At 32.8% G+C, this 13,602-nt stretch overlaps 1 protein-coding gene across 2 annotated transcripts in view; it reads right to left on the bottom strand.

Annotated features, from left to right (window-relative positions):
• Positions 1-13,602, bottom strand: part of LOC128180917 (uncharacterized) — a 123,175-nt gene that overhangs the window by 42,097 nt on the left and 67,476 nt on the right. Inside the window, exons 47-54 of one of the 2 annotated variants that reach the window (XM_052849122.1) lie at positions 6,941-7,061; positions 6,687-6,850; positions 6,149-6,224; positions 5,825-6,061; positions 5,094-5,210; positions 4,183-4,324; positions 3,336-3,499; positions 1,936-2,141 (exon numbers count right to left, since the gene is read on the bottom strand). In XM_052849122.1, the coding sequence (XP_052705082.1) occupies positions 1,936-2,141; positions 3,336-3,499; positions 4,183-4,324; positions 5,094-5,210; positions 5,825-6,061; positions 6,149-6,224; positions 6,687-6,850; positions 6,941-7,061 (1,227 nt within the window). Of the gene's footprint in view, positions 1-1,935; positions 2,142-2,193; positions 3,086-3,335; positions 3,500-4,182; positions 4,325-5,093; positions 5,211-5,824; positions 6,062-6,148; positions 6,225-6,686; positions 6,851-6,940; positions 7,062-13,602 lie in introns of those variants that run through there. The other variant, XM_052849130.1, reaches the window with a different exon arrangement.

Here is a 13,602-nt window from a genome sequence, read left to right as displayed (position 1 = left end):
GTTATAGCTGCGGGTCTGTAGCTCTCGACTGGTCCTGGATCTGGTCGTCCATCCGAATTTTTTTTAGACCGGGAGCTATAGACCTGCAGCTACACAAGTTACAGCTTTTCTGGCTAACTGGTTTTTGAGAACAAGATTTTTTAATGATTTTTCTCTATACACTTATTACTAAAAATTTGATCCCCACCGTACCCCCCCCCCCCCCCAATCATGGTTTGGACAAGCTTGAATCTACACTACTTGAGGATGCTTCAACACAAGTTACAGCTTTTCTGGCGACTTGATTTTTGAGAAAAATATTTTTAAAGATATTTCTCTGTATATTTCAACTCAGGTGAGCTAACAATTATTTATGTCTCTGCTACATGTACACACACTTAGTATTTCCATCAGCAAAATTAATTTCCGTTTAGACTGAATAGACAAGAGAAAACACTGACAAATCAACTATTACGCAAAGACCATACTGTATTACCATTCGAATTTGTATTTTAGTTGTTAAACTACCCTACCTGTTAATGTATCTTATTTTCCGCAAGTAACAGTCAGCTGTCTTATTTTCCGATGTCTATATTTGATTGATACGTAAAAATTACAAAATACACGCGATAGTTCCCCTAAGTAATAAACCGTTATTCATGAAAAAGAGACGAAAATCAAAACAAGCTAAAACCACCGTCAAAGGTGAAAATGTCAACGCATTGGAAAATCTAATCTCAATTTACTTCACAAAATCGGCATTAATGTATCTTTCATGTTTCAAATATTCCTTTCGCACGCAAACTGTTCCACAACAACCATTTTCATTTTTGTCAGATTGACCCATTTCTCATACGTTCAAAATGGCTGCTTCAAAGAGGTTTTTGAGATATGGATGACGATATAATATATATATATAAGGATAATTCATGATAAAAAACGTTGAATTTGACTCAGTAGTTCTTGATAAGAAGATTTTTTAAAATGCACCCCCCCCCCTTTTCTACAGTTTCGAGGTTTTCTTCGCTTTGAATAAAGATAGGTCTTTCATTTCTGCAATTTTTATTTGCCTTACCATAAGGATGCTTTGTGCCATATTTGGTTGAAATTGGCCAAGTTGTTTTATTTTTTCAAGTTCAAAATGTAAAAGTTAACAGACGGACGGACGGTCGACGGACAAAATGCGATCAGAATAGCTCACTTAATCTTTTAGCGCAGGTGAGCTAAAAAGTTTACAGACAACAGACGGAAGGACAGACGGACGCCGGACAAAAGTGATCAGAAAAGCTGAATTGAGTTTTCAGATCAGGTGAGCTAACAATATATATTCTGCCAGTCTTTTTTATACTCTGGACCAAGATATCCTCTCGACCCCTTTCATATTAATAATGAGATGATAACTTGATACTTGTATAGAAAGTACAAAAGGACATGAATATGAAATAACTGTAACGTAAAGGGTTTTTTTTTTTTGTATTTCTGGACAAGAATAAAGCGAGATGAAATCCTAAATAATAGCCAAAATAAGAAACCTCTCCAAGAACCATCAGTAATGGCAGACAAAAAGTGTATTCAAAAGTAATGGATTCCTCATTAAAATATAACTACGTGAACACAAATTCAATATATATGTAATGTAACAGGTTTGGTTTATAATTGAAGAACATAATACCTATCGTCCAATGGTTGATGAACTTAAACCTACTTACAAAATAGCAATTGTACAGAGAATCAAGAGGACAATTACTCTTACACTACACTATACATGCAGTCATTAAATTGGCCATTGTCCAAGTATTTAAAAAACGGTTAGTATATACTTTATGTTTATATCGAGGCTTGATTATCAAAAATTTACAGATAAACTAACCGATATAAATCGCTCTGCTTTATTTTTCTGTAAATTACTTAACTTGCTTATTTAAGTAATAGTTAACATCATAAAGATCTAAATACCTCAATATAAGTGTCGGTGTCTTGACATGATTTGTAAAATCGTTTGGATCGACTTTCACCCGTTGAACCAAATGAAAATGTGATAAATGTGGCGTTAATAGTTTTGGCATCGGTTGGTGACAACAAAAAGGAACATAGTGTGTTTCCAGGTAGTTGTGGAGGCGGCTCAACGAGTCCAAACTCGGAAGTGTACTTTCCACCGCATACTAAAACAGTTGAATATGACAACTTAACATTAACTTTAAAGATAAATTCTCTTGCTCTTATATCCATCATTGTTTTACAACGTACTTATATTACTATCGAATGCAAACCTTAATTACCCCTTTTTGGGGGGTTTTTACATGCCATTTCAATTTTTTGTTCAACAATGCTTTCAATTTATTTGTCAAAGATAACTTAATAAATCAAAATTATTACACAACGGCGTCCTTGCATTCAATCATTATATATTTTACTTATATCTCACAATAAAGCAAGATTTTTTTTACAAAATATAACTCTTAATCTACGACAATTATATGAATCATAAAATCCCCTAAAAGGAAGACGACCGTACATTGACCTAGTAATTTTATAATTTGTTGCATTGTTTCACTCAATTGCCCATATTATATCATTGATGCTTGGACAGACCTTTTTGAATAGGGAGTTTAAATTGATTACTCATTTGCCCAATCTTTGTGTATTAACCTCAAGTTAACCTTTACAGCAATTTTCATTTCATCATACATCCAAATCCGAGATAGTACCTCCGAAGAGGCCCTCTAGATATGGATCACCTTGGGTGCCAGGGACCCACTTGGTCTGTAATGCTATATAGTGCCAAAGTACAAAATATATATTTTCAGTATTTAGTATTTATGTTTAATGAAGAGTATTGTTTTATCAAACACTATCATTTTTGCTATCACTAAAAACTTTGACCAGAGCATATTTATCTCAGAATATGTTAATTGTTTATCTAATTACCGTCACTTCCAATCAAACCGTAATCTAATCATATAATAAAAAAAAACAAAGCCCATGCATAAAATGGCTGCAATAAGACTGCTACTGGCGAGCGCAGTGTGTCCTCGTGAAGCCGCGTATCAACCTTTACATAGTTAGGTGTTCAAAATACATCACATATAAAAATTCTCATCCATTTCTAAAATTTTAAATATCAGTTGTACAATTAAATGTTAAAGGTATACACAACTGGTCTTTTTTAGAACTTAAAGAAATATATTAAGTACATATTTTCTTTTTCCTTCGCTCTAAATAAAGATAATAAAACTGATGCAAAAACAAAAAGGGAGAGGAATGTTTTCAGGCAAAAGACTTAATTTGAACATGTACCAACCTAAATAAGATTCTGATGAAAAATAAGTACCAAAGGTAGTGGCAAAACAATTTACCTCCACAATTTAAATATAATGCATCTTTTTCCGTATCACAAGGTTCAAAAGTAACATCGCAATTTTCAAAGTCAAAAGTCCCTCTACGGTTACATTTTGGAGAAGTGTAGGCAACTCCATTGGTAGAGCGGTAATTTCCTCTTTTTGTGATATATACACCGAATCTAAATGATAACAAACAAGAGTTACTACAAGGGTTATGTATAAAAAAGGCACATGTTTTCGTTTTCCTCTGAACCTAAAAGGACATCTTTAAATAAAAGATAAAATATACACATGTAACTCAATTATGCACCATTGCACAACATGAAGCAGTCATATATATTTTCCTAATTGCACTTAGCGGTATGTTAAACAACATGTAAAAATATCACTCACACTATTTGGTCTAATCAATCATTAGTATATCATTTATAGAATATATGTTCAAAAAAAGGCTTTGTTGGTATTTTGAATTTTAAAAAAGGCTAACAAATACGTATTTAAATAGCTAAAAACTTTCTGAAACCCTCTTATGCAACATATCAAGTTATATACCGGTATTTACTTTTTTGTCCTGTTTATTTTATCGTATGTTTGCTTAATATATTTTTAAAAGGATGTTTTGACCAAGTTGTTTTGATCAAGTTTTCATTTATAAAAACAGTCACCATGTGGCTTCATAATAAAAGGAGTTTAAAAGATGAAACAAGTGTACAAACTCAAATTTTGGCAGAAAGAGGGACATGTGAATACAAAAGCTGAATAAAAATATAAAGTCAGTTTAAATGTAAATTAAAGTACAAATATAATTTTTTTTAAAAATAACTGGAATATGTTTTGTTTTATTTGATGTAGTTGAACATACATGTCTTTAAACATGGTATTGCAAGCTGTGATGCCAGTGAACAAATCAAAGTCCATACAGAGCGCTCCCCAAGCACCTTGTTTCCAAATTACAAGAGTACCTTCTTGTGGCGATGTTCCATTAATGAGAGCAAGATCCGAATCTTAAAATAGTTTTAATAGAGGACAAAATCAATTTCGGCGTGCAACAAATTCTATGTAAAGGAGGCTCCGAAAATATTGATACAATACACTCAACAAAACGTCTAAGTGTTCACTTTCATAAATACAATTTAAATATTAAGAAATGAAATAAACTGAAATTTTCAACATTTCGTAGCTGACATGTCTTTTAATCAATAGCACAGATAAAACAAGACAACACCGATTTAAATCAATTACCCGTGATTAAACGTCAAAACATTAAATGATATTTTTCTGCGGTTGCGTATAATGATGTCTCTGGTGATAGTTTAAACAGGAAAAAAATTAACATGGATAAAATGATAAATGAAATAAAACCCAGCCAAATCGCTGGGATATTGGTGTCTGCATTGTTTCTACGACATGCTGTACTCGCTTTAAACCCCTGTTTATTTTGTCCTCAACATTGTTCACAATAGTAGGCAATTTGAAAGAAACGTTATCTGGATAAAATTTTTCTTTTCTGATAAGTCTAACGTCGTTATCATTGGCAACTAAAACAACCCAAAAGCTCGGAGCATGTTCAATCAAACCGGAAAGCGATATTTCGCAAAGATTTAAACCTGCAGTCTCCCCCACAGACGACAAGACAAATGGATGTACTTATTTTATACAGTAAAACTATTATACTGGGTAAACACTTAAAGGTTTTGTTGAGTGTATACACTTTTAAACTTTTTCTTACAGTTACATTTGTAGAATATGATTTGAATCAATCATCATGCATACCTGAACATATGTTTCCATCTCCAAGAGCGCCATTTTTACACACGCATGTATACGATCCATCAGTATTTGTACACTCCTGTGCTTGACTTTTGCAGAGAAATTTACATTCATCAATATCTAAATAAAAACAAACCATACATTACATATTTAACTACAATCTTATGTCAATCAACTTGTTCGGGCGTATTTTAAAGCTGAGCAACGCTCATAAATAGGCACTGCCATACAGTAATATAACCCCTTCAATTTCATTACCGATTGCACACCTGATACTAGTGGCCTAAATGTTGTATTCCTGCTCCCGTGGTCTGAGATTTCGTGCATTAAGTCCTTTTTATGTATATTTTCTGTTTGTAAATGATGTTTGTACCTGTTTATTTTAGTTTGAATTCCCCCTGGCTTGGCAGAAGAGTGTCAAATTTGATAATTTAACCGCGATTAACGCGGCGACATCTTCATATGTACATGTAGAGCGAAGTACTTTAAACTGCCTAGATGTCTGCGACAAGGTATTGAAGTAATAGCGGTGATGAAAGAGAAATATGGCTAACAATGCCTTATTTAAGTAGTGTTCAGCTTTAAAGAACAATATTCATAATTACGATGAGAATAAAGATTTGATTAAAAAAGATGAAACCGTTAAAAAAAATAACACATATCACACGTTTTATAATATATTTATTACATTTATAATTCTCTATTCCTTATAAGAATATAGAAACAGTACTTACCTCTGCAACCTGTTCCAGCTCTGGTGTAACCGTCTTTACATGTACATTGTCCGTTCCTGCATATCTCTCCATCTCTAAAACAAGTGTCGTTTTCTATTTTGGAACAGCTGCACCTGTCCCCAAACCAATTTGTCTTGCAGTGACACTCTCCTCTGTCACCAAACGAAACCGTGTTGTCACGATTACACTCTGCCATTTTTTCACAATTTGCTCCGTAGTACCATGGACTGCAGCCAACTGTAGCGCAAACAAAATTTGCCCTAATTACTGTTGGCAATTGATCATTAAAAGAAAATGGAATACATGTGTAATACTAATAGTTACCACAAGATTTAGCCGTGATGATAATGTCGTCTATCATAATAGGAGAACTCCTGCTCGAATATCCAATGAAATAAATCTACAAAAAATCCTTAGCAAATTATTTTTAAAACAGCGTTTTTATTTTTGTCTGTACGGGTAAGGATGTAAAAAGTATTTTATTTTTCTAATGCATAGATGCTCAGGTGAAGAAAATTTTGATACAAACTAAATTTGGTGTGGGATTGGTCTTTGACAGTATTATCTTATTTTACTTCATCAAAATATTAAAATGAAAAAAAAATGACAATAACAAACAACTGTCGTCAACCATCTCCAAAATAGTAATAAGTTTATTCAGTAAATCAGAGTTGTTAGTATGAACTGACTGTGTAACACAATTCCTTTACTAAACATTTTTCTATTCCATTTTGGGTTTTCAATAAAAGGAAAACTTTTTACAATCGTGTTATGTAACTTTTTAATCAGTTGATTAGTGATTTTGTTAATTGTGCAAAGATTTGTATTCATGAATATTTGAACCACATTAATATTAATGTACCTTCATATTGGACGAAGCGTTCAGAGGAACACGTGCTGTTGACCACCCCTTCCCTTGGAACAATATGTTATTCAGAAGGTTGTTGTCTTTTACTACCTGAATTCTTAACATTTGCTCTTTTTCATAGTTGATAAAGTATTTCGCCTGTAGACAACTCTCTCGGTCTAAAAACACGCATTACATTTTCATTTAAAAGATTGCTGTACATTGTTATGTAAAAAAGTTTTATATAAAAATATTTACTGACTACTCACCTACGCTGATATTGTTGATGGAAAACAAAAAGAAACTTTCAGGAGAAAAGATCGAGACTTTGGTCATCAGAAAGCGGTTGTTATCAAGATGGTATCCGTCGTCTAAGGATTCATCGGAATCCTTTTATGTAAATAATAATTATATTTATTCAAAACAATTGGTAAAAGAAATGTGAAATATGTGTATTATATAATGTTATTGCATAAAACAGAACATCTGAATATAATTTTACTCAATTCTCAAAACTTTTGAGCTCAAAATGATGTGTCACTTAAAACGTATTCAAGAAGCTCATAGGCCTTGGCGTACACCTGAGAACCAAAGCCCTTAGATTGACCTCGCTGAGAGTTTCTCGTAAGCTTTAATTTTGAGTTTAAACAATAAGGCACGACTCCTCCAACTAGTGCCCCATTTTTATTTGGCGTTTGCAAACATCAATCAGTAGTCCAGGCATTGGGGAGGGGGAGGAGGCAAGGGTCAGGAAAATCTTGCATTATTTACACCCTAGCTTCAGGGGCCTAAAATTGTAAACTTTTGGTAAAAAGACACCTGCAGGCATTGCATGCTCAATCAAATATAATATTTACAGTTTCATTTAAAATGCTAACAGGCATACATTGCACAAGAAATTAAAGTAGATTTCATAGAAATAAAACATGCAAGGCTTGTTCGGAAATTATTGAGACAACTCGAATGCTTTCCTTTTTAAGTGAAAAATTAGGCTGAAAATTTTCAAAAACATTAAAGAAACCCCAACAAATAATTAAACAAAAAAACATTTCAAAAAATATTTGATATATTTGTTTACAACCGTGGATAAACAAATCGATGGTCGGAGTACCCGACACAGGCATTAACTCAGAAAAATAAACTTAACTTGCAGTTTCTGATAAAAAAAAAATCAAATTATACATGTTCATTTTTACGGCGGCGTGGAAGGGCCTGATGAAAAAATAAAAAATTCTTATTTGTTCGGACAAGTAAGTTATTTGTTCGGACGAATTACGATTTGTTCGGACGAATAAGTTATTTGTTCGGACGAATTACGATTTGTTCGGACGAATTACGATTTGTTCGGACGAATAAGTTATTTGTTCGGACGAATTACGATTTGTTCGGACAAATTAGATATTTGTTCGGACAAATAAGTTATTTGTTCGGACGAATTAGGATTTGTTCGGACGAATTACGATTTGTTCGGACGAATTAGATATTTGTTCGGACGAATTAGGATTTGTTCGGACGAATTAGGATTTGTTCGGACAAATAAGTTATTTGTTTGGACGAATTACGATTTGTTCGGACGAATTAGATATTGTTCGGACGAATTAGGATTTGTTCGGACGAATAAGGATTTGTTCGGACAAATAAGTTATTTGTTCGGATGAATTAGGATTTGTTCGGACGAATTAGGATTTGTTCGGACAAATAAGTTATTTGTTCGGACGAATTACGATTTGTTCGGACGAATTAGATATTTGTTCGGACGAATTAGGATTTGTTCGGACAAATACGTTATTTGTTCTGACGATTTAGGATTTGTTCGGACGAATTAGATATTTGTTCGGACGAATTAGGATTTGTTCGGACGAATTAGGATTTGTTCGGACAAATAAGTTATTTGTTCGGACGATTTAGGATTTGTTCGGTACATGTGTGAGAGAGAACGAGAGAGAGAGAGAGATGTCATAATCATGGATACATAAATGTGAAAAGTCTAATCAGTTTACATGATCATGCGCGGATCTGTTAGATGTATGTTATCAGTTAACTTTGATCGTATACATGTATATGTATAAAGTTAAGGCGAAAGATAATTTCGTATGTCCACTGTCCCAAGTAAACAGGAGAATGACTACATTTTCAATATAAACATCGACAATCGAAATCCACCTGCGGAATCATATAATTATGACTAGTGGAATCATTTCTTCTGGCATTGCGCGAAATAAAACTTATAGTTAGCAAAGAAAAAACCTGCGCTGCCTACAGTTGGCATACATCTATACGCGGATCTAGAGCCAGGGTGGTCGGGGGGCCTTGCACCCCCACCCCGCAAACAAAACTATCTATCAGACCCCCCACCACCACCACCACCACCACTACCCCGGTAAATTTTTCTGGATCCGCGCATGATCATGTAAACTGATTAGACTTTTCACATTTATGTATCCATGATTATGACATATCTCTCTCTCTCTCTCTCTCTCTCTCTCTCTCTCTCTCTCTCGTTCTCTCTCATACATGTACCACTATTAATAACTTATTTGTCCGAACAAATCCTTATTCGTCCGAACAAATAAGTTATTTGTCCGAACAAATATCTAATTCGTCCGAACAAATCATAATTCGTCCGAACAAATCCTAAATCGTCCGAACAAATAATTTATTTGTCTGAACAAATCCTAATTCGTCCGAACAAATCCTAATTCGTCCGAACAAATAACTTATTCGTCCGAACAAATCCTAATTCGTCCGAACAAATCCTAATTCGTCCGAACAAATAACTTATTTGTCCGAACAAATATTTAATTTGTCCGAACAAATCCTAATTCGTCCGAACAAATAACTTATTCGTCCGAACAAATCCTAATTCGTCCGAACAAATCGTAATTCGTCCGAACAAATAACTTATTCGTCCGAACAAATCGTAATTCGTCCGAACAAATAACTTATTTGTCCGAACAAATAAGAATTTTTTATTTTTTCATCTGGCCCTTCCACGCCGCCGTACATTTTTATATTTACTGTGACTTATTTTTGATCAAGTTTCACAAGTGATTGAGTTGAAATATAGATATGTTAAATTTACCAAGGGATATAATCTGATAACGACGGTTAATTTGATATTGACTTCAAGGCTGTGCAGCGAATACACATCAATGGCAAGGAAAAAAGAGCTTAAGTTTATTATTTTGTTCCACACTAAAATTAAGACAAAGGGACTAAATACAAGTACTTTTTACACCTAGCTGATGTCAACAGTTCTAAAGTATGTACACAGGATAACTGTAGGAGACATTTCACAATAATTAATTTGACTTTTAGTTAGAAAAAAATTCGAATTTTTTGGTTAAGGACGTTGTTTACTCAGGGTTTGAGTTCTCAAATCCGGATTGTTAAAAAGTTCAATTTAATGAGTAAAATTTGTTTTAAATACAAAAATTATTTATGAAATGAACTATTATTGACATAACAATCGACATTTTTACTAAATTATGGAATTAGGCTCTGACAAAGTTTGACTTTTAGCAAAGCAGAGGAAATTCGGATTAAATTTTTCAGATCTGGTTTTTCACTGAAATATTTTTGGTAGTACTATAATATTTAAAGTTAAGATTTTATTTGTTAGTCAACATAATTTTGCATATTTTCTGTTGGTTTTATCTTGCTTTTTCGTTTAGATTTTCGTATGGCACACATTACAAAAATATTGAAAAATGCTTAAAATGATAAAAGACACCATATCTCAAAATTTTGATCATTGACCTCATATATATTTTATGCCAGGAGAGAAAGGTGATTATACTTAGTTTAATACTATAAATGTTTCAGCATTATCATCATTCATTTTTTTGTTATTTTGAATCAAAAATGGGTATTAATTTGAAAACTAATAGAGGAAATTCGGACTAGAATACCCTAAAAAATTGTGAATGAAAACTTAATTCTTTGTATCTATTTAATGTCACTACCATTCATAAACTGTATTTCATTTGTCAAAGAATTAAGCAATTTGTATTATTTTCACAATGAAGAAAATTTCAATCATAAAGTAAAATTTTTATGGATTTTTCTTCAATTTTCAAAAAATATTCAATGGCCATTAACTCAAAAGTAGGTCATTGACCTACTTATTTGAAAGTGAAGAATAACACTACCATGTAAGGTCTACAACACACAGTAGTTGGTTTTTCATTATCATCAGTGGAATTTTTTTTCATTCTGGGTAAACGTCATCCTTAAATGCCTCTTAAAATTCATTACAGTGTATTTAGTTTTTTCCCCAAGAGACCCAAGATATGATTTAACGTAGCTCGCGGGTTTGCTGACGTCACAATAGGAATCGACGTAAAGAGTTGACCGTCATAGTGAACTCATAATTTTTTTTTAAATGACAAATGAGATATTTAGAAGTATAAAAGTTAATATTTTAAAAAGCTTATATGCGGTTTATGACTGTTTATACAAAGATTTATAATATCAAGTGCTGAAAATTTAAAGATGTCACATACATTGTCACATTTTGTTCTATAAAGATAAAGATTGTTTTAAAATAGAATGTATGCATTAACTTCGCTTTTTTTTTTTTTACAATTATAACTTCCGTAATCTGTACTACCGATTAAATTCTTAAATTTCTTATGGCTTGAGATAACTGCTTTATTCGATTACTTACTTATAATGTCACACTACTGAATTCAAAATCCACTGATATTCCCAAAAATTGACTGACATTGTCTGACATCTACTGTATAACCACTGTACCCTACTTTAAATCCACTGTACACCCACTGTACAGAGCTACTGTACCACACTGTATCCCACTGTACTCCACTGTACAGAGCCACTGTACTCCACTGTACTCCACTGGACAGCACAGTACCTACCCACTGACCAGCACTGTACCCCACTGTACACCACTGTACGGGGCACTGACCAGCACTGTACCCCACTGTACACCACTGTACAGGGTACTGACAAATACTGTACAACACTGTAACCCACTGTACCTAGTATGTTTTTATAAGTTATTATGAATTGAATATTTACTTTATTTGAGACCAAAATCTGGATTTGTTTTGATTCTTTCCTATTGCTTACAAGAGATAAAATGGGCTTCTATTTCTTTAAGTTCATATATAATTACATGGGCGGTCAGAATTCTTTCCAGGGAAAGGGCAGGGATACTTATTTTCTGGGGGAGCTTAGACATATTTTGGATAGTTGTACTATGTAAGTTTAAAAAAAATTAAATTATCCTTTGACCCCCCCCCCCCCCATCCTCCGATCCACGCATGTATTTATCTAAAAACTCGGAATCCAATTATCATACAAAATATAGCAACTTATTCAGTAAAAAGGGGAAATACTTTTATATATTTCAAAATCAATGTTTTAGTAACTAAATATCTAGTTTTTTTTACAATGAATTTCATTTAATCAATATTGTCAAATAAATATTAGTATATATGTTACATTAAAGTTTTAAAATTAAGAGAATTTAAAACTATGAATTACAATTTATAGATAGTTTTAAATTATCTGAATTTTAAAACTTTAATGTAACATACATGTGGAGGAGGGACAACTTATTTAACGATAAAAAAAATTCCACCATATTGCTCAATATACTGACTTTTTTTTCAAAAGAGAGAAGATAACTGGTCTGGACTTTAAAATGTATTTGAAGTTTTACTTCACAGGAAGATCAGCGAGTCAGTATCTGTGTATAGTATACATACTTTCAGTAGATCAAAAGGTGTGAATGTCCCAATATTCAATCTTGTAAATTGTCAGTCTGACACCTTGTTCAAGATATTATGTAATTCCCTTATAAGGGTATTTGTGGTCTTTAGATGATTAAATCCATTTGAAATATATTTTTTTATAAACCTAACATGTATGAATAAACGAAATACTCTTTATATTAATCATTTTAGATGCGTTTTTTTATTAATTAAATCAAGTCGGAAATTAAACATGTTAAACATTTATAAATCCTCACCCCCCCACCACCACCAGTCGCTGATATCAAAATAAGTATTGTGTTAAATTAAAATGAAATATGGTGATAACGAACAGTGTTCAAATAATATTTCACCCTATTACGGTACTTTTATTTATATACTTTTGAATTTGAACACTGTTCATTATCAGCACATGTATACGTAATACATCTACATGTATCTTCTCTTGCACAGCTAAGAATGTTCCCATGATATACATGTAGTGACATAGTTTTAATAAGAAAAAATACACCCCCTCCTTCACTCCATCCCTCCTTCCCCCTCTCTCTCTCTCTCATGTTGCAACTATTCTCCTCCAAAGTCAGGAAGGCATACATAAGCCCCCCCCCCCCCCCCCGCGCAATATTTTTGCTGCATCACAATTTAATTTTAGCATCTCTTCAATTATAAGCGACACCTTAATTAATAGGCAAACATGTTTATTTTCTCTTTCCGTAATAAGTGAATTGTGTAAGGGTCGGATAAATGAGAAAAATAGTTTTATCATTCAGTAATTGAAAATACGCAATTTATTTTTGAATCATGTTGAATGTATATGACCTAATAAATTTCACAACGATGAATGCGCATGCAGCCCAAAACATGCATACAAAATTTTCTTTTTTAAAACAAACTTATGAGCTATTAAAGCTGTATTTACTGATTATACACTCCATTGGAATTTGTTGCACGAAAACGTCACTCCATGGAAAACGAAGTCCATTAGTTGTCATCGTATAATGGCTGCCTTTACATTCAAGTGAATATTTTACTGATCGAATGGTTTTCTTATACAATTATATTTGTTAAAATTAACGTCTTAAACAATGTCAAGTGCTAAACACAATGAACTGAGTTAAATCTTTAAAGAAGAATTAGTTTACTGAATTTTTTTAATTGTGCTTTACACACGTGCTTGGACGACATTTCCG

Source organism: Crassostrea angulata, chromosome 1 (assembly GCF_025612915.1).
Source record: "Crassostrea angulata isolate pt1a10 chromosome 1, ASM2561291v2, whole genome shotgun sequence".
NCBI lineage: Eukaryota > Metazoa > Mollusca > Bivalvia > Ostreida > Ostreidae > Magallana > Magallana angulata.
This window is presented reverse-complemented; position numbering and strand designations above follow the sequence as displayed.